Source organism: Schistocerca gregaria, chromosome 5 (assembly GCF_023897955.1).
Source record: "Schistocerca gregaria isolate iqSchGreg1 chromosome 5, iqSchGreg1.2, whole genome shotgun sequence".
Lineage (NCBI taxonomy): Eukaryota > Metazoa > Arthropoda > Insecta > Orthoptera > Acrididae > Schistocerca > Schistocerca gregaria.
The window spans coordinates 281,632,075-281,655,692 of record NC_064924.1 but is presented as its reverse complement, the minus strand read 5'-3'; the positions used below and the strand labels follow the sequence as shown (position 1 = coordinate 281,655,692).

General features: G+C 36.7%; 1 protein-coding gene across 9 annotated transcripts in view; it reads left to right on the top strand.

The window, feature by feature from the left end:
- Positions 1-23,618, top strand: part of LOC126272172 (uncharacterized) — a 483,755-nt gene that overhangs the window by 284,011 nt on the left and 176,126 nt on the right. For all 9 annotated transcript variants that reach the window (XM_049974815.1, XM_049974816.1, XM_049974814.1 and 6 more), the window contains one exon: positions 9,829-9,911. In XM_049974815.1, coding sequence (XP_049830772.1) covers positions 9,829-9,911 — 83 coding nt within the window. The remainder of the gene's footprint in view (positions 1-9,828; positions 9,912-23,618) is intronic.

Here is a 23,618-nt window from a genome sequence, read left to right as displayed (position 1 = left end):
TTAAACTCATTTGCTTGAAAATTGACAAAACTACTTCCACTTTGTCTTTGACAGATTACAGTCTACATAAAAGTTGTTTTCTATAAAGTTGTGTTATGTTTCAATAACATTTTGATCTTTTGGTTGTATCAAGGATGTCAAATTAGAATGCAAAATTTTACTGTAAATATACCTTTTTCTCTGTTGAACAGTTCAGTCGAATGATGGCTTGATGCATTATCCTGTAAAGTAGGACTTTTCCTTGTGTACCAGTTTCATTTTGATTTTTTTGATTTTTAATTTTTACTTCACAGGCAACAGTGTTGCCCTAGCTCTCAATGAAAATTTCAGTGTTCATCTATGTGGTTGGTTGGTTTTTGCAAATTAAGGAAAGTCTGATATTTTTGAAGCATCTGAGGTTTCTAGATTTTCCAATGAGGAGCAGTTTATGGTTCGTGGTAGTGTTTGCTCAAACTAATATTGGTACTCAGTCTTTCCTACTTGTATAAACTAGAACTGAACACTCCTGCCGAGAAGTTAAATATTTTGACGTAACAATTTCCAATTTTATCCGATTTCAGCAGCACGGCAAACAAAGTACAAGTCAGTCATTTTTGTCCAACTCCATCAGCAGACATTGATTCACCTTGTGTTTCCAATTCATGAATTCCTTGACTAGATATAAATCTGGTACAACAGTGTGTTTTTTCTAAAAACCAACAATACAAAGGTGCTTCCAGAAGTTTGTTTCTCGGCTTCTTCATCAGTGTTCGATATTTACTCCTGTCTTCACTATCACTAAGTAGCAGATAATTTATTTTATTTATTTATCCATCCATAGACAATGTAAATTTTATGGATGTTGTCAATATGTAAATGTATAAAATACAGATACAGAGATACATAAATGTACACAATTGTACACAGAAATAGGTACTTAGAGTTCTTGTCTTATCGAGTTACTCTTTTGGAGATTGTATTTCACTGTTGTAATGAATATATTGTTAAATGCCTCTTAATTGCAGTAATTAATCATTAGCACAATTGTCAATATTTATCCATTGTTTTACATAATCCTGTACAGTATAAAAACACTTTTCTAAAATCCCGAAGGCATATATTTCACTTTTGCCTTTGATCTCATGTAGTAGTTTATTGTATAGTTTAATTCCATTATATAGCATGCTATTTTGGGTTTTTGTTTCGTTTTTTATGTGGAGATGTAAGTGGTGGCTGGATTTGGTTCCATGTTCATGTGGAGACCCGTTTTTTTTTTAGTGCATCACTGTCCTGAAGATTTAAACAACTCAGTGCAACTAGTTCTCATGCTACTTTTTGTCATAATTTGTACAGGTACATGAGCTACCACACAAAGAATTTATTACTCTCAATTAAATCATGCTGAAGCAATTAGTTTCCCAAGGGCAGTAACATAATCAATCCGTTTTAGATGCGCATCAACATGCATCCCTAGGAATTTTGTGATACACGTCCTATGAGCTCTGCTTGTGTGGAAACCAATATTATTGTTATTGTTGTTTTTACATTTAATTTTTTGTTGTCCCCCCACCTGCATACACGCACAAGTGTTTCAACAACTTTGTTCTTTGGTACTAATGGCGATGTTGCACTAATGAGAATGTTACTGTCATCAGTAAACAATACTGTTTCACCGTGTTTGACACTCTGGGGAAAATCATTGATATACAGGGAGAGACAGAATAATGGGAATGTTTGAAATGAGTAGTGGCAGCCATGGGCAGGTGGCAGCACTGTGAGTTCGTGACAGTTTAGTGAGTAAACAGTCCACCATTTCAGTAATCATGGATCAGTGAAACAGACAACAGCGTGCATTAGCCATAAAAATGTTTTATAAAACCAATAACAGTTTGGTTGTGGCTCAGAGGGAGTTAAGAAATTTTTATAATTTAGGTCATCATGATGCCGTTCCATCTAAGCACGCCATAAAATGTTGTATTAATAACTTTGAGGAGACTGGATCTACCCTCAAGAAGAAACCAACAGGACAACCAAGAAGTGTGCGTTCTCCAGTGAACATTGAACCAGCAGTGTTCGGAATGTCCCGGGAGAGTGTTCGCATAATTCATCTTGATTTGAAATTTCATCGGTACAAACTACAGATGGTACAACAATTGAAGGACAATGATTACTGCTATGATTAGGATTCTGTCAACAAATAACAGAAATATAAACAATGACAAAGAATTTCTAAACAAGTTGTGGCTATCAGATAAGGCACATTTGTATCTCGCAGTTTTCATCTCACAGGTTATGTGAATAAACAGAAATACTGTTACTGGGCAAATACAAATCCTAACGACTTTCATGACCACCCTTCTCACGCTAGTAAAGTGACAGTATGATGTGGTAGTTTCATCACATGGAATTATCGGGCCATATTTTTTTGCAAATGAACAGGGAAACACAATAACTGTCAATGCCAATCATTACGTGGAGATGTTATGAACTTTCATTACACCTGCACTGAAGAACTTTCCAAATGTTCAAGAAACCTGGTTTCAACAGGACAGAGTGATATCACACTGCATGGCAATCGATGGCATATGTGGGAGAAGTGTTTCGCAACCATGTGATCTCATCATTTGGTAACATTCCCTGGCCTCCTAGATCACCAGATTTAACCGTTTGTAATTTGTTTCTTGTGGGGCTGCCTCAAGAGCGAAGTCTACACGACTTGACCAAGAATCTTGGATGAGTTAAAACAAAATTTGGGAAGCAGCTCACAGAATCCCAACTGAAATGTTGCAGCGGTCAATGAGGAATCTCGACAACAGATTTCATGAATGTATTCGTGCAGGAGGATGCCATCTAAAGGACATAATTAAAAAAAAAATGATAAATGCCATCAATATTACATAAATGGCAAAGTTGTAAGGTTTCAGTTACTGTGAATGCAATTTCTTTCCTTCATCACTTCTAGTGTTATTGGATTGTGGAAATGTTTTTTTTCCATCCTGTATAGCAAGGAGAGTATTAGGCCAAGCACATTTCCTCGGGGGGGACTCCAATATTAATGTAGTCTGGGTCAGAAAGGTATTTTGTATGATGATTGGAGTTTTTGAGATACCTCTACCTATTGCACTCTTTCTTAAGTGTGAATGAAACCACTTATTTGCTCCCCCTCTTAAACCTAGAGCTTTCAGTTTATTTAACTGAAATGTGTGGGCTCTATATCATATGCTTTGCTGAAGTCAAGGAAGATGCCTGATATATGATCTTCATGGAGTGCTTCCAGAAAAACATTTTTAAAATGAGCTATAGCTGAGTTAGTGCTTTTACCAGTCCCCAACCCAAACTGTTCTTTACACAGAAGACTGTACTTAGTTAGAAACCCCACAAGTCTGATTTTCATGATGGTTTCCATTGCTTTTGAAAATAATGACGGTAAAGAGAGAGGCCTCTTATTGTCTATAGTGCTGGGGTCTCGTTTCTTATGTAGGGGCAGGACCTTTACGTGCGTTAGTGCCTCTGGGAAGCAACCTGTTGTGAATGATTCATTTATGATGTGCTCTAAAAGGTCTTTGATACTGTCTATACAGTCTTTAAGCAAGCACACAGGCTCTTCATCTATACCTGCTGAGGTTTTACTTTTTAGTTGCTGAACAACATAGCTTGTTCCTTCTGAAGCGATGGGTTGCGGCATCAACGTGCTTGGAACATAGTTCAGTGTTTTTACACACTGTATTTTGTCAGATTTATGTTTTAGCTTGGTAGCTATGTTGCTGAAAAATTAATTTACAAAGTTTGCCAATTTTTTATCATGTTTTGTGTTACCATTATGCTATAATTTTATGTTTACTTGTTTGGACGTTTTTCTATTTGTCTCCTTTTTGGTGACATTCCAGAATGCTTTTATTTTGTTTTATGCCTTTCCTATAATTTTATCACTTCCAGCCATCTTTGCTGTTACTAAAACTTTTCTGTATATGTTTTTGTGTGTTTGGTAGAATTTTTGAATAAAGAGTCATTTTGCTTGTCCTTCATGTCTTTTATGCTGCTGAGGTGTTTGAGTGGTATAGAGGATTTCCTTATTGCATCAGTCACCAAGTTACTTTTGTTTTGTGTTTTAATGACTCGTAGTACTTTCAGGAATACTTCTTTGAGCCTGAATTTTGATTTTGATATAAACTTGGAAAACTTCCTATATGTACCAATCTCAATGTACACTACTTCTCATGTTTCATTGTTCATTTGCATGGTAAATTCAACCCTCATCAGCTTAGAGCAGACCACTCTATATGTCAGCGTTTTATTTCTGTTTCCTGCAGGTATGATTAGTGTTAACAGCTGACTGGAATGGTCTGAAAGGCCCAGATCACGTACATCATCATTACAATTTTCTTTCTCCAAATGAGTTAGTTTATGGTCAATGATTGATACTGAATGCTTAGTTACCCTTGCAGCTATGTTAATTGTTGGTGATATTCTGTAGCATACATAATGTTAAAAAATGTGTGCAGAACCCATCTGGGTTCAATGTCTTGATATTTAAATCTCCACAGATCAGAATTTTGTCCTTAGCATTACCATATTTACTCGAATCTAAGCCGCACTTTTTTTCTGCTTTTTGTAATCCAAAGAACCGCCTGCAGCTTAGAATGGAGTGCAAAGCAAGTGGAAGTTCTGAAAAATGTTGGTAGGTGCCGCCAAAACTAACTTCTGCCAACAAATATATGTAGTGCTACACGTGCATGCTTTGTAGGCAAAAAGATAAATACTGGTGCCAAAACCTCTGTGTCAGGAAAAAAAAGGGTGGGGGTGGGGGTGAAAGATGAGATTTTTTTCTTTGCCCCGAGTTTCGACCACTGCATTTTCATACATTATCCAACGAAGTAAATACAAATTCCGTATTGTTCATCTTTGAATGTAACAGAATTTCAATGTAGTACGAAAATCCGACTGGCAAGACTGTTTGGGATATTTGTCAATGTGGCAAACTCTACAATCTGAATTTTTTCCTACCTGTGAGAAGAGATGGTTGCTAATAGGAACCTGATGAAATGTGAATCACATGCAGTATTCTCCTCACCATAACAATAATACGAATAAAAACATTTTGCCATGTATTCTTTCATGTTTGCTGCTATCACATTTAAATCCTGTATGCATAATAAACTACGAAACTAGAGTGAGACACCAGCAAACGAGGAAGAATATACATATCGTGTCATGTTTTTATTCGTATTATTCTTATGCCTAATAGTGATACAGTCAGAAATGAAGCACGGCAACTGACTAGATTTTTAAATCTAAGATGACTCTAATTTCTGTGCACAATTGGATGTACTAAAGAAGCAGCCGCCAAGAGTTTCAAACGGACAAAAATTTTTGCTTAACTTAACTCTCGTTCAGAACATGTTCTATCATACGCAGTCTGTTATTTGGTTCTTGTTATCAAAGAAAGCAGCTGTGTAAGCAACAACCAATAGCAGTCTCTTGCCATCGTTTCGCTAACGAGACGAGAGTTTTTTTTTTAAGCGGCCTTAGCGCGCACAGAAGCAAGCCATGCCCCAAGCGGAGACAGGCCTTAAACACGGACTTTCAGACTGTGACAAACAATGCATGACACAGTACAGTAATGCATTTTCAGTTTAGAGTGACGTAAACACCTACAACAAAGAATACGGCACTTATCAGATCAAAGAAAAATAAGCAATCAATTCAAACCAGACGAAGCACATGAAAAAGGAAGAGTACCCGTATAAATACGGATGGAGCGCCTGACTCAAAGCAATGGCTACCTGGTAAAGCTTAACTGCTAAGCTAACGACTCGAACCAAACTACTGTAGCGGTATCGTCATTCTTTCGACCTAAATTGTCTCTCATATTACAATGGACCAACTTTGTTTCGATTTGGAGGTGCGGCCTAAAACTTTTATCTCCCATTGAGTTTAGAGTCTCAAATTTCAGGTGCAGATTATATTCGGAAATTTTTTTTTTCCTTTATTTCGAGTCTCATTTTTCAGGTGCGGCTTAGATTAGAGTGCGGCTTAGATTTGAGTAAATACGGTAGTAATTATGTCCAATACTTGCATTAGTTTTGCTGAGATGTATCTATTTACCACTGGAGAATGATAAATACATAGTACAGTTAGTCTTTGAAACATATGTGGCTTTCTTGTGCTCTATAGCTGAAATTTCTAAATGTTTTTCTTCACTTAATGAAAAAATATTATATCTATTTTTACACACAATCCCTTTCTCTACTTATATACATGATCCACCACTTTTCACTGTGGTTCTCCTATAATGCCATGCTAGATTATATGAGCATAGAGCTAAATGTGTAATTTTAGATGCCCTACACCAATGTTCTGTTATGCAAACAAGTGAGATACCAGTAGTCAGCAGTTCCACTTTTAGCTGTTGCACTTTATTTCTTATGGACTGGATATTTTGTTGGAGCACTTATTACCTTGGAACCTTCTCATTTTTCTTGTCTTCCTCAAAAATAATTTGGATGATGAGGAACTACAGTTTTCATCTCATTCGCTTCACTGTCCACTGTTGTTTTTGCTGATTCCTCACAATTTTCTCTTTTTTTGTGCATATTTTGCTGCTCCTGCTGATGGTTCCATCGCTTCAAATTTTTTTTTACGTGTTTTTGTTGTTCCTATTTGGTCTGTTGATGGCATTGCGAATGTGGGTTTGGTAGTGAAGTTATTTTGGTGATTTTTTTTCTTTTTTTTTAATTTCCTTGGTGATCTGGTTAGCCAAATATTCAGTTGTAGTCTGTGGTGTTTGTGGAATCTGCGTGCCATACTACTCACATCAATACATTACACATTTTTAAAATTTCTGCAGATTTTAACAAAAACAGTCAATCTTAAGTTTATAACAAATTATATACAATACGTGAGCAGTGAAATATAATCTCTCAAATAATAATAGGGAGATCCTGCTTTTGCTTCCATACAGCAGTTCTCTAAAAGAAGTGTCCGAATGAGAATAGAGTCAATGTGGAAGTTGCAATGAATGAAAGGGAGTGTGTGTTCCAGTATTATATTGATTAATTCCCAGTTGAAGAGAAATATTGATGACTTCATAGTACACTTGATGATGATGATGATGATGATGATGATGATGATGATGATGTCAACAATGTTTTTCAAATTGTTCCTGCACAGATCAAACAGTGGAGCAGTCTGTTATATTGAAATATATCTTCAGTCTTCGTATAAAACGTTCTGCTTCGTTAAATGATATCTCCATGAAACCAGTTGTATGCTCTCTTTAGACATGATAGTCTTACTGTGTAAACTTCAAAATTGCTTATTACAACTGCCATAAGCATATTTTGTGTAAGTATCATACTTCAGGGATCCATACCTTTTCATTACCTTTCTGAAGCATGAAAATCCATCATTGCCATTAATCCATTTGTTTCGTAACTAAAACTGTGCACATGATTTCTTTTAACCTTTGAACCGACTTGAATAGCCAGTTGCAGAGGGGACCTATGATTTAAAGTGGTTGTGAACTGTGGTGCAACTTGGCATTACTGCACGATAACAGGAACCATTTCAATGTCATAAAATAACACATTCTCACACTTGCAGTTAGCAAGAGTCTTTATCTAGAACATGAATTTGCATCAAAATTGTTCACGAATTTTTCAGTGGTTTCAGTTATTCTATAAGGCATTAATGTTTCGGCTTTTGTGGCATCCTTTGATTTTAATTTGATATTTTATGAAGAGCGTGTTCAGTGACAAATTCTAGAATTTTTTGAAAGATCTGCTGATACTTACAGGATCTTTGCATCAACTGGTATTGCTCCCATTTACACACAAAAAATTGTCACGTGTCTGCAGTAGGCTGAAAATAAGATATGTGGTCTGAGTGACATTCCACACTGTTGCTGCCATCTTCTTGTTTGGAATTGGTTCAGTCATTAGTCATGCTAGTACTGACAATGGAGCAATATATCAGCCTCTGTTTATTATTCTGAGTATTTACCCACTAGCCATTCCAAGTGGCACTTACCCATCAAACCACGAGTGATCGAACTTGAATGATTACTATTGGCCTACTGATGGATTCACATTGTTGGTATGGTGAGAGGGCTTGATCGATTCACCAACAGATTTAGATAAGGGAGCATGTGCCCTGTAAAGTATAATGATAACGGTGATGGTTGTGGTGATGGTGATATGGTTGTGGTGATGGTGATATGGTGATGGTGATATGGTGATGGTGATATGGTGATGGTGATATGGTGATATGGTGATGGTGATATGGTGATGGTGATATGGTGATGGTGATATGGTGATGGTGATATGGTGATGGTGATGGTGATATGGTGATGGTGATATGGTGATGGTGATATGGTGATGGTGATATGGTGATGGTGATATGGTGATGGTGATATCAATATGATATAACAATGATTGATATGATATGATATGATATGATGATATGGTGATGTACGATGATATGGTGATGTACGATGATATGGTGATGTACGATGATATGGTGATGTACGATGATATGGTGATGTACGATGATATGGTGATGTACGATGATATGGTGATGTACGATGATATGGTGATGTACGATGATATGGTGATGTACGATGATATGGTGATGTACGATGATATGGTGATGTACGATGATATGGTGATGTACGATGATATGGTGATGTACGATGATATGGTGATGTACGATGATATGGTGATGTACGATGATATGGTGATGTTTCATTATTTTAATGTTCTATCTATGTCCTAGCCAAAATCTGTTATAAACTTTTTATGACACAGAACTGCTGGCCAGTACTTAACTTACCCACCTGGGCAGCTAAGTGCGATAAAGAGATGGAAAGGCAAGCTGACCCCTGTTTGAATCTGCCCAATGGATTAAGGATGTGGGCTGGGCACCAGTCAGTGTAGACATGGTTTTTAGGTGATTTCCTGCATCCCATTGTGCGAATACTGGGCTGATGCCCACACCCTGCCTCAGATACATATTACATAAACATTTTAAAACTTTCTCACATTTGTGTGTAGAATTTACTCTAGACAAAGACAGGTGGGGTACACTGATTCCGCCTTGGGGGTTGAAAGGGATACTGATATGTAAGTCACACACACACACACACACACACACACACACACACACACACACACACACACACGCGATCTCGCCCTTGCTTTCAGAACTAGTCTTTCCTTTAAGGGAAGACAGTGGGAGGCGAGAGGTGTAGGTTGTGGGAATCTGGAAAGGAGGGATATGTCACTCAGACCCCAGGATAAGAGGCCCCCACATGATGTGAAGATGGCAAATGTATTGCAGTGGAATAGGATTGCCGAACTGTGTCAGGAGATTGAATGGAAATACTTCCTGGTTATGGAAATAAAATCTGTAAAATCTTTGCCATGTGGCGTAATTCAGATGGGAGCCTTGTTGTTTCATACACCCAGCTTTGGCTCCTATTTGTACCAATAATGGAAACTACTATAGCAGCAAGAAATGAGTGATATTGAAAACTGAAAGGAATTGATTTTGCCAATAGAATGCCATGTTCCATGTATTTTAGCACCACTATTGCAATTGTTGAACCTTATTTTCATGTTACTCACAAATGGAGACTTTTTTCTTTCTGTGGTTTATTATGCAGTGCTGCAAAATTCATTATTACATGTCATTGAAATGCTTTTCAATCTTTGAAATGCAACAGATTGGTTACTGTTCACTGGTCCTTTAATAATAGTGTAGAATAGTTTCCCGAATGATCTTGTTAATATTTTTGATATGTAACGTTAACTGGTCATTGAAAAGTACTAAACTTTTTTCTCATAATTCCAGAAGAGGCTGACACAGATTTGGAGACAGACAGGCTGTTGGGCCAACAGAGGACCGATGATCATGGTTTCTTTGATGATGGAACAGTAAGTTCATGTATTTGAATATTCATCCATAAATCATGTACTCAATTATATTAGGCATGGAATCTTAATACAGTCAAAGAAACATTTCAGTAGTGCATTAATTCGTACACACAGCCATGTTAACACAGACATTTTAGCTGGCGTGATTTACGTGTTGTGTACAAAGATCCTTTCTTTCTTTTATATATACCTTGTGTACTTTTAATTAAAAACTAAATGTTCCAAATGTTGATTAATTGTTGGCCTCCATCATTATAATACAGTATAATACATTATAATACAGTATAAACCACAAATGAAAAGGAAAATGAATCGAAAGCAGTGTTTGGTGCTTCTGCAGTTACAGTATCTTCAAAACTGAAGAGCCCAACAAGTTCCGTAAGAGAGAAATAGCACTACGCCCCATGTCCTCACCCAGCAAATTCACAGCTGTATCATAGTGCTTATCTTCAATGTAGTATGTCAAATTATTCTTAATGACTGTTCCATTAAGCTTGAATTGTACTTCATTCAACCAAGTAATGCAACCCATACTTCCTGGTTCACTTGTAACTGCCCCTTGAGCCAATTAACAATATTCTACCCTGTGATAAGAGTCATCAACAAATAGACTGTTGTGAAGCAGCCATTGTAAGAATTAAATCCCTTGCACTTTCCATCTTCTTGTAAAGACACATCAACTTACACTACAATCTTCTGTAGCAAGAAACCCTTTAAGATTCTATTACAAACTTTCAACATTTTAAGTGATATGTTGACTTAAGTTACTGAGTCAGTTGGTTCTTATGAGGACTTCATACTGGTGCCCTGCATAAGGAGAAGCTGGCTACTGCACAAGGTCTGGAAGTGTGTGTGTGTGTGTGTGTGTGTGTGTGTGCAGTGTTTGTGAGATAGACTTGTTAAATGTTACATTATAGGCAGCCTGTTACGCACTTGAGAATAGCACTTGCACAAGTATTGCAAAAACTACCCTCTCCTGTGCAGGTTTGAGTCAATGGCAGGTGACTCCATGAATTTCTGACATTACTTCAAGAATCTCTGTACTAATCTCTAGGTGGTAGATTTTTCCTGTTGGTTTTGTCAGTACTTCTGCACTCAGAAATATGGTGGTGATATCACAAGTAGAAACAGTTACAGCAAGTTAGCTAAATTGGAATCCATTGGATAGCTGTGGTGCACAGTGACTGTTCAATATTCAAATGTAAAGAAGGGAAACTGTTACTGCAGATCTAAATTTCATCTATAACATAATATCAGTGGATTACCAGAAGAGTCATATAGTAATAACCATGTCATGTAACTGACAATTCACAGTAACATTCACATGGCAGAAACAGAACTGCAACTGCTCTAACCTGCTTAGTGTTCTTTTCGTCACGTAAACGCTGTCACATGTTATGCTCTGACATGGGTATACCTATATGACTCTTCTGCTAATGACAATGATGTCTGTGTTACAGTCAAAATCTAGGTCCGCGATAAGTTACGGATTCTGTGACAGACTGCTGTCCCCCTTTACATTTAAGTTATGGAAAGGAGTAGCACTGGCATTTAAATATTGAGGAAAAATACAAGTAAATGAGTAAAACTTAACATTTAGAAATATATGGCCTTAACTTTTGATGGTTTGTAATATTGTTGTAAAATACCAGTGAGAGAAATTCTGCAGTTCTCATCTTTATAAATTGAGACATGTGAGGAGGACAAAGATTCTCTTTGAGCATCATTCATGTAATTACTTATGTGGGGTGGGGGGAAAAACATGAATTTAATTGATCATGGATCCAGTTAAACAGAAAATGGTTCATTAAGTTTCTGTTTCAATTTTCTCTTGAGCAAAAAGTGACTTCTTGCAGACACAAAGACATTTCTGGAGCTTAGCAGAGCCGTAATTTCTATGGTTGTTGTCATTCACTTTTCTAATGAGAGTTCACCCCACAACCATTTTAGAGAGAGAGTGGCTGCTCATGTAAAAGTTGGTTGCACAATGTGCTTATCTACCTCATCCCTTCTGACAGGTAGTGTTCAGGTGTCATGAGTCCGATTTGACACTGTTTGAGTACTACAGGGAAATCCTGGCACTAACCATAGTTGTTTAGTATCAAAGGAAAACACTGCATGATGCACCACACTCTGTGTAGGATGTTAACTACGCAAGGCCCAACAGCAAGGTAATTTGGATACCTTGGGCTGGTAGGGTTCTGTCGTTTGGGTGTGGGTTATGACTTCTGGATCAATGAAATGCACAGTTACATGCCCTTAGATTTCAAAAAATTAATATACCTTAATGTATCTAAGAAATTAATCTTAAGAAGCTTATTTATGTTAGATATTTGAATGTTCTATGGATCACAATTATAGTCTGTTCACACAGATATGCACATGGGCTCCAAAGTCCATCGACTTCTGCCTGCTCGTGTTTGGTATCTGGTTACTGGCAGCATTTACAATCTAATACAGAATCTTGCATATGTACCCATCCTGAAGTGATTCTTGTATTGTGTTCTTTTTATTGCAACAATGTAAGCTTTCCATCTGGCTCTTTCTCATTTCAAGTTCTCTAGGAGAATTGAAGCAGAACTAGGCACATCTAGCACCACCATTCAGTATGAAACTATCAGTTTTGATTTTGCAAATTTTGTAAGCTTTTGTTATGCCTCTGTTTGTTTTTACGTTCATAGATGCACAATATATAGCAGTTGACAGATGATACGGCAGCCAGTACATGGCACTTTCAGTGCTGCTCAGAGCATAAACTGATATGTGATTGCAGATGTATGTGAATGAACCGTATGACCTTTCACTGTTTTGCAATTGCAGTACATCTTCTCAGTGAGAATATGGCAACATGTTTTTTTAGGTTTTAAAACTTCTTTCACATGCATACAGTAATTTATACTAAATTATGTTCAGTATCTCTCTTTCTTCCCCCTTTCCCCCCTCCCCCTCCCACACCCCCTGCTACTACTAACATTCAGATATCCTTTAGTCAAGCAGGAGTTAAAAGGCAATAAGATTTCAGTTGGAGTTTGAAGTTAATTTCATAATCCACTCTCGCTGACACTCTGTGCCACGCTGTCTGTACGACATTACTTGTCCCACTTGGAACATCAGTTAGCTTGTAGCACTCCTGATTTGAGTTAGGTTGATATATTCAAATTACATTTACATCTACATGGCTACCTGGCACATCACACTAAAGTGCCTCGCAGACAGTTCATCGAACCACCATCACAATAAGTCTCTCTTGTCCCACTCACGAACAGCTCATAAAGAAATTAACACTTATCTCTTTCCATGTGAGCTCTGATTTCCCTTATTTTATTATGGTGGTCATTTCTCCATGTGTAAATATTTATGCATTTGGAGGAGAAATTTGATGATTGAAATTTCATGAGAAGATCCCGTTGCAATGATGAACGCATTTGTGTTAATTATGTCCATCCCAAATCCTGTATCGTGTCCATTACACTCTTCCCTGTATTTCTCAATAATACAACACATGCTGACCTCCTTTTAACTTTCTCATTCCCATCTATTAATCCTATCTGATAAGGGTCCCAAACTGCACAGCAGTACTCCAAAAGAGGAATGAAAAGTGTAGTGTAGGTTGTCTCTTTAGTAGATCCGTTAAATCTTACAAATGTTGTACCAAAAAAATGTAATCTTTGGTTTGCCTTCCTCACAATATCTTCTGTGTGTTCTTTCCAATTTAAGTTTCTTGTAATTTTAATTCCTAGGATTAAGTTAAATTTTTGATCTTTAGATTTGACCACTTTATTGTGTAACTTAAGTTTAGCAGATTTCTTTTAGCAGTCATGTGGATGACCTTACACTTTTCTTTACTTAGGATATCTTTTCTAAATCATTTTACAGTTGGTTTCAATCTTCTGATGACTTTACTAGGTTATAAATGATAGCACCATCAACAGAGAGCCTAAGACAGCTGCTCAGATTCTCATAAATCATTCGTATAGATATGGAACAGCAGAGGGCCTCTAACACTACCTTGGGGAATACCAGAAATCACTTTCGTTAAACTCGATTACCTTCCGTCAATTATTACGAAATGTGGCCTCTGATAGGACATCACAAGTCCAGTTGCATAAGTAAGTCAGTATTCCATAGCATGCAATTTGATTACAAACCACTTTTGAGGATGGTGTCGAAATCTTTGGGAAATCTAGAAATATGGAATCAATGTGAAATCCCCTGTCAATAGCATTCAGTACTTCAAGAAAGTAAACAACTAGTTGTTTTTTACAAGAACAGTGTTTTCTAAATCTATGTTGACTGTGTGTCAACAGACTGTTCTCTTTGAGGTAATTCATGATGTTCCGACATCATATATGTTTCAAAATATTGCTCCACATCAGTTTTAATGATACAAGCCTGTAATTTAGTTGATTACTCCCATTGCCTGTATTGAATATTCGTGTGACCTGTGGAAGTTGCCAGTCTTTGGGTATGAATCTTTCATTGAGCGAGTGGTTGTATATAATTGATACGTGTGTAGCTATTACATTAGCACACTCTGAAAGAAATCAAATTCGTGTACAGACTGGACCGAAAGACTTCAGAGTATATCTCATACGTTACTCATGTTTGCAGCTGTTCTTGATTTGAATTCTATAATATTTACTTTGTTATCTTTGGTGAAGGAATAGTGGAAGGCTGCTTTTAAGTAACTGTGCTTTAGCAGCACAGTTATTGATAGAATTTCCATTGCTATAGTGCAAAGAAAGCATTGATTGTGTCTTGTGCTCGCATACTTTACATACAACCTTGAACCTCTTTGATCTTCTGTCACGTGTCGAGAGAAAGTTTCACTGTGGAAACTATTATAAGCATCTCACATTGAAGTCTGCACTATATTTTCAGCTTCTGTAAAAGATTTGGGGGTTTTGTGTTCATTAATTTTTTCTTATTTTACATAGTACTTAATAAACTTTTGCCTTCTGAAACTTGATATTTACAAAATGTAACCTGATATTTTTGTAGCCCCACTCTTTCAGTTACAGTACTGTACTTCGCATTACTAAAATGTTGATAAGAGGACATGCAGGTTTAGTAAATTTTCCACAAGCCATCATGTGGTGCATAGTGGAGAGTACCTTGTACCATTGCTAGTCAGTCTCATTCCTATTTCATTTGCAAATGAAAGAAGGGAAATACAGCTCTCTCTATGCTTCTGTGCAAGACTTGATTTCTCTTCATTTCCTCGTGGTTCTTATGTGAGACGTATGTTGGTGGTAAGTCATTCTGCAGTCTGTCACAAATGCTGAGTCTCTTAAACTTAGTTACTAGAGTTCCACGAAAAACAGACCACCTTTCCCCCCGGAGGTCCCATTTGAGTTCATGGAGAATTTCTGTAATAAGTGTGTTCCTTTAATGTGACCCGGTGAGAATCCCAAATACTTGCGCTGCTTTTAAACCATGTTGTGAGTGCATAAATTTAGCATTGTCCAACATAAATATTTAAATATGTCTACAGTTCTAAATTGCCATTCAATTACTGCATTACCTGACTAGAATAAGACATGAGCATGAATGTGAACTAAATTGAAACACACAACGATTTTCATATGTTGTCTGTAAAGAATTGTATCTGTTTAAAATTATTCAATTAGGTTTGTTGACAACTTTCATACAAACGTGGCTCACTCTTGAATATCACTTCACTTTTTTAACATGGAGACATGCAACACTGGAATTGGCGAATTTTACTGAAATTATTTCTGAGCCTTAACTGAGAAAGTATTGTGCTCCAACACCAGCAAAGAATGGTAGATAGCATAGATTTTGATATACAATCAAATTACCTTTACGTGGATTCTTTTTACAATGGCAAATATACTTGTTTGAGTTATTTGGCAATTTAAAATCGTCTTGTAAAGCATTCATGAAATGGCAGCAGATAAATGAATATCGGTGTATCACAGAATCGACCTGTTCCGGTTACATGAAAACAACTGACTGAATTTGATTTGAAAAAAAAAAAAGAAAAAGAAAAAGAAATTAATCAGCATTAAATAATTGTTCTCAGCATTTTCAATCTGAAAGAAAACTATAACTCTTGCCAATAACATCATATAAATACATTACTGGCAATGGTGGCATTGCAGCTCGTCCGCAATGAAGCAAAGATAGAATGCAGAGGATCAAAATTAGTAATATTCTTACAGAAAATGTGAGATAAACTTGAATAACATGGTTCTCTATTTTTCTCCAATAGTTTACAATAAGTAGTTCACATAATAGTAATAGTACTAGACCTTATCATAGGCGACAGATTAAAGTGCGTCTTGCTAGCATCAAGGCTACTCGAACAAGAAGAAAAAACATCAGCGATGGTGCTAATTGTTCTTATAATTAGAAGATATGAAGATATCATTGTTTTCAGTCTATTTTTTGTGGCTTGTGATAAGACTGTTACACCGTCTCGGACCTAGCAAAACCAAACTGTTTCTCTGACAACACACTTCTCTGACGATATCACATATTAAAATAATAATAATAATAATAATAATAATAATAATAATAATATGTTGTGCCAGTCGTAAAAGGCGACGAAACGAACAAACCACTAATAGGGCTAACCCCTCTTTTAGTGTGATTAGTTGGTTCGGGACACAACTAAAGAAACCTCGGACAAGCGCCGTCATGGTCGGGGACGAGGCTTGAACCCTATGCCCGCCCACAATGGTAATGACACTGCCAGCCAGCTGGAAAATGATATAAGAGGTGTTTTGCAGGATATGCTTCCTGCAACCATCCTAGAAGGAAAACAAAGACAGAGGATGAGATGGTCAGATGAAGTTAATTGACACCTCATGTTCTGTTATTACCAAGCAACAAACCTAGGAACCAACACAACTGGATACAGATCACAAGTATACACAACATTTATTACCAGATACCCAGAATTAAAATTTTTAACAGAACAACGACTAGCTGATCAGATCCGTGTAATAATAAAAAATAACAGGATACCCCAGTCAGAATTAGAAAACATCAAACAACAAGTACAACAAATACTGGAACAAAATAATGTGCAATCAGAAGAAGAAGAAAATACAGTAATGGACTCAAAAATCCCAGAGCAAACAAACAAAGAATAACACACATCAATTAAACAATCAGAGGAAAATGAAGTCTTAAGACAGCCGCCAGAACAAGCACAAATAGAACATGAAGTGACACACATGTTAGATGCAGAAGAAAAATTTCAGTTGACATATATTGAATACAAAGACACAAATACAGACATTAGACCATTCTTGCATAGACCACCAAATAACCCACAAGTTGAAACAACAATAAAAACTATCAACACAATCATACACAACAAAATAAATGAAAACAACTATGGAAGAGTTACAACTACTAGTTTATATAGGAGCACTCACTACACTAAATATACACACTAGGCAGAGATCAGAACCAATCAACACACAGAAGAAACCCACAAAACCAGCATGGCAACACAGGCTGCAGATCAGAATAGATAAAACTGAGAAAAGACATTGGACAGCTAACACAATGTATAAGAAATGAAATATCAGACAAAAAACAAAAAAGGTTAGGTAAAATCTCACAACAAGAAGCAATAGAGCAATTAGATGAAAAGAAGCCGAAATTACAAGCATTGGCCAAACGACTTAGAAGATACAAAAAATGTGAAAATAGAAGGAAACAAAACCATACATTCAACACAAACCAAAAGAAATTTTACCAGGCAATGGATAACACACACATTAAAATAGACAATCCACCAAACATAACAGACATGGAACACTTCTGGAGCAACATATGGTCAAACCCGGTACAACATAACAGGCATGTACGGTGGATAGAAGCAGAAACACACACATACAAGATGATACCACAAATGCCTGAAGTGATAATTTTGCAACATGAAGTCACCAAAGCAATTAATTCTACTCACAATTGGAAAGTCCCTGGAAAAGATAAAATAGCAAATTTCTGGCTAAAGTAGTTCACCTCAACACATTCACATGTAACTAAATTATTTAACAGTTACATTGCAGACCCATACACATTCCCTGATACACTTACACATGGAATAACTTACACGAAACCTAAAGATCAAGCAGACACAGCAAACCCAGCTAAATACTGCCCCATAACATGCCTACCAACAATATACAAAATATTAACTTCAGTCATTACACAGAAATTAATGACACATACAACACAGAACAAAATTATAAATGAAGAACAAAAAGGCTGTTGCAAAGGAGCACGAGGATGTAAAGAGCAACTGATAATATATGCAGAGGTGACATATCAAGCTAAAACTAAACGAAGGTCGCTACACTACGCATACATTGATTACCGAAAAGCTTTTGATAGTGTACCCACTCATGGTTACTACAAATATTGGAAATATAGAAAGTAGATCCTAAATTGATACAGTTCCTAAACATAGTAATGAAAAATTGGGAAACCACACTTAATATCCAAACAAATTCAAATAATATCACATCACAGCCAATACAGATTAAGCTTTGCTCTGATCCACTATCCAACATGCTAGAAAATACAAATTATGGATACAATATTACTGGAACATACCCACACAAAATCACACATTTGCTATACATGGATGATCTAAAACTACTGGCAGCAAGAAATAAACAACTCAACCAATTACTAAAGATAACAGAAATACTCGGCAATGATATAAATATGGCTTTTGGAACAGACAAATGTAAGAAAAATAGCATAGTCAAGGGAAAATACACTAAGCAATGAGATTACATATTGGATAACCACAGCGACTGCATAGAAGCAATGGAAAAAACAGATGCCTATAAATATCTAGGATACAGACAAAAATAGGAATAGATAATACAAATATTAAAGAAGAACTAAAAGAAAAATATAGACAAAGACTAAAAAAATACTGAAAACAGAATTGACAGCAAGAAACAAAACAAAAGCTATAAATACTTATGCTATACCCATATTGACCTACTCAAATGGAGTAACACAGACCTAGAAGCACTCAATACACTTACACGGTCACAATGCCACAAATATAGAATACATCACATACATTCAGCAACAGAAAGATTCACATTAAGCAGAAAGGAAGGAGGGAGGGGATTTATCGACATAAAAAACCTACATTATGGACAGGTAGACAACTTAAGAAAATTCTTTCTAGAACGAGCAGAAACTAGCAAAATACACAAAGCAATCACTCGCATAAATACATCGGCTACACCACTGCAATTTCATAACCACTTCTACAACCCTTTAGATCACATAACATCAACAGATATGAAGAAAGTAAATTGTAAAAAGAAAACACTAGATGACGAGCACCCGTATCATCTAACACAGCCACACATCGATCAAGACGCATCGAACATATGGCTAAGAAAAGGCAATATATATAGTGAGACGGAAGGATTCATGATTGCGTTACAGGATCAAACAATAAACACCAGATATTACAGCAAGCATATTATTAAAGATCCCAATACCACAACAGATAAATGCAGACTTTGCAAACAACAAATAGAAACAGTAGATCACATCACAAGCGGATGTACAATACTAGCAAATACAGAATACCGCAGAAGACATGACAGTGTAGCAAAAATAATACATCAACAGCTTGCCTTACAACATAAACTCATAAAACAACACGTTCCCACATACAAGTATGCACCACAAAATATACTGGAGAATGATGAATACAAATTATACTGGAACATAACCATTGTAACAGATAAAACACCACCACATAACAAACCTGACATCATACTCACCAATAAAAAGAAGAAATTAACACAACTAATCGAAATATCCATACCCAATACAACAAATATACAGAAGAAAACAGGAGAATAAATTGAAAATACTTCCAACTGGCTGAGGAGGTCAAGGATATGTGGCATCAGGATAAAGTTTACATTATACCAATTATACTATCAACTACAGGAGTCATACCACACTATATCCACCAGTACATCAATGCAATACAGCTACATCCAAACTTGTATATACAACTACAGAAATCCGTAATTATTGATTCATGTTCAATTACCCGAAAGTTCCTAAATGCAATATAACATATACCGTACAGTTAAAAGGAAGTCACGCTTGATCAAGGTCCGCGTCACTTTCTACTTCTGACCAGACATAATGTCTGAGATAAGAAAGAAATAATAATAATAACAGTTTTATCAGCAAATAGGGGTGTCGATGCTATATACTTCAGCAGTACTCAGGAGCTGGTTACACAAGTATTCTGCACACAGTTTCCTCTATACATGATCTACACTTTCCTAGAAATCTCCCAATACACTGAAGTCTATAATTTGCCTTCTCAGCAACTGATTGTACATGCTCGTTCCATTTTGTGTTGCTGTGCAATGTTATGCCTGAATAGTTGATTGATGCAGTTTTGTGAAGAACACCCAGCTGATACTGCATTTGAACATTGTATGATTTTTTGTTCACACTTAAGTGCAGTAACTTAAATTTTTTTTCACATTTTTGAGCATGCTACCATTCATCACACCAAGTAGAAATTCTGTCAGTTACCATGTATTCTTGTACAGTCACTCAATGACAACCTTTTTTTATGTATATATAGAACAGGTGTAGTCCTATCACCCTTCATTGGGGACACTATTGGCTATGCTGTTGCCTCTGATGAAGACTCACCATCCAAGACAACAAATTGGGTTCTGCTATTTCCAAAATCTTCGAGCTACTCGCATATCTGAGAACCTGTTCTCTATGCTTGTGCCTTTAACAGTCTGCAGTCTGGCACTATGTCAGATGCTTTCTTTCACCCATCAGCCATTGTTCACAGGATACTGTGCAAGAAAAGGTAAAGTTCAGTGTTACATGAACATTACTTTCAAATCCCTGTTGTTTTTTTGGATAGAAGCTTTTCTCTGTGTCAAGGGAATCGTAAAAAGGTTGTGCCTAACAAATAGGCCATAGTGGATAACTAAAATTGTTTCTTCAGAATATGTGCTCTCAGTTATAGTTTCAGGCCACTGCTATTTAAGGTCTTAGTAAAAGATCTGTCCTTACCAAACCAGGATGTGCAAGCATGGATAGATTACACGGACAGTGCAATATTATAGAGATATAATAACCATAGCAGATGTTCCCAAATTAAAATGCATTATAATGTTAGTTTACTCTGTCGAAGGCTTTCTTAAAGTCTACTATCATTAATTATTTTAAACAATGAACTCAATGGGTTTCCCACAAAATTCTGCCAATTTAATAGTTAAAATGTTAAGCTGAAGCTCATTCAGAATAAAGTCAACCAAGTAGAACATTTAATTGCGATAGTTCGGTAAGCCAAGGCAAGGCTGTCCATTGTTGATGCCCTTGTTTGTCATCACATTAGAAATCTGCTAGCCACTATGCAATAACAGCTAAGAGGATTAAATATGACTGTTCAAACTGTTTTACGTACATAGGCTATATGCTGATGACTTGAGTCTCATGGTTACGAATGCCAGTGATATACAGAAGTCTCTACAGATCAATGGCGAATATGAACTGGCCTCAAAATCAGATATTATGAATATTGAATGCAGAATATCAATGTGAAAACCAGGAAAACTAATATCAATATGAAATAAAAAATATATGTTATTAAATGCAGATCCAATATAAATCACACCACCCCTTCCACCAAGGGGCAAGAGCATGGCATGAGAACTCGAAAACAGGCAAACATGTATAATGTTTTGAAAATCATCTATGTGGTGCAAGTGACACCCATTCCTTGAGACATGGCTATCAGAAATATTTCTAGATTTCTGGAAAGTATTTGTCACGGTGCCCCATTGCAGGCTGTTAATGAAGGTACGGGCATATGGAATAATTCAGATTTGTGAGCGACTTCTTAAGTAATAGCTAAACCAGTATGTTGTCCTTGATGGTGAGAGTTTATCAGAGACAAGGGTATCATCAGGAGTACCCCAGGGAAGCATGATAAGACCACTGTTGTTATCTATATACATAAACGATTTGGCTAATGGGATGGGCAGCAATCTGCGATTTTTTGCTGATGATGCTGTGGTGTATGGTAAGACGTCAAAGTTGAGTGACTGTGGGAAGATACATGAAGACTTGGACAAAATCTGCAGTTGGTGTGATGAATGGTAGCTAGCCCTAAACTTCGAAAAAATGTAAGTTAATGTGGATAAGTAGGGAGATCTCACCTGTAATGTTGGAGAACTGTATTACTAGGTCCTACTAGACACAGTCAAGGCATTTAAATATCTGGACATAACATTGCAAAGTGATATGAGGTGGAACGCGCTTGTGAGAACTGTTGTAGGGAAGGTGAATGTTCAATTTTTGTTTGTTGGGAGAATTTTAGGAAAGAGTTGTTCACCTGTAAAGGGCATTGCAGAACCAGATCGGATTGAAGGAAGACATTAAAACAGTTCCGAGGCAGGCTACTAGATTTGTTACTGGTAGTGTTCATGGTAGTGCTTTGGAAACTCAAATGGGAATCCCGGTAGGGAAGGTGACCTTCTTTTCGTGAAAGCTTTTCAGAAAATTTAGAGAAGCTGACTACCGGACGGTTCTACTGTCGGCAACGTACATTGCACATAAGGACCATGAAGATAAGATACGAGAAATTAGTGCTCCTGTGGAGACATACAGGCAGTCGTTTTTCCCTCGCTTCATTTGCGGGTGGAACAGGAAAGGAAATGACAAGTACTGGTACAGGTACCCTCCGCCACCCACTGTACGATGGCTTGCGAGGATCTGTGTAGGTGTAGGTGCAGATGTCGGCCTTAGGTTGATCCATAAGGTGCTGAAACATCGTCAAAGTTTCGCTCGACACACTAACTTTCCTTGCAAAAGACATTGGAGTAAATCTTGTGGGTGGTGGTATAAAGTCCAAAGCTTTATATGTACGTACAATGTGGAAGCTGTGGAAGTGGTCATCCAACAGCCTAACAGCTCACTTGCACAGTGAATCTGTTCTGGTCAGTATCAATCCACCTATAATTGTGCGATGTGTCCCAACTGGATTACACCATCTCAGGAATTTTTAATCAAAATTCAGTTATATGCAGGGAATATTGTAGCAACGAATGTGGCAAAGGCAAAGGAAGTATATCTTACATTAATGGAAAACGAAAGTACAAATGTGACAGAACTAAAATTGCCAGTCTACGATTAGAAAGCCATGTGAAAAAATATCAGCTGCCAGATTCTGTTATCAAATGTGAAGGCAACTGATACAAAGCAATTCTGACCAGCTAAAGACTTTATGATATCAACTTTATAAGTTTCACCCTTGCAAGCACCTTATAATTTCATCAACAGCGAATAACACAGATTTGTGTATAAAAAAAGTAACTGAATTCTGGCATGTTGTCAGGCAGTAGTCAGCAAGTATAAAAAGAGTGGCTGCCAAAACTATACTGCCAGCAGGTTTTCTGAATCCAGATGATCCATAACCAACCACAAAACACACTGCTGTGAACTGGTTTAACGGATGTGCAACAGTCTATATGTGACAGAAGAAAATGAGAGGTAGATTTTTGCCTGTGCATCACTACACTGCATTGCAACTTAATGGAAAATAAAATATATGAGGAAATTTTCGTAAATTTCGTAAGACTTAAGATATATAACAAACATGTGACTAACTATATATAAACAAAAGATAGGAAAATG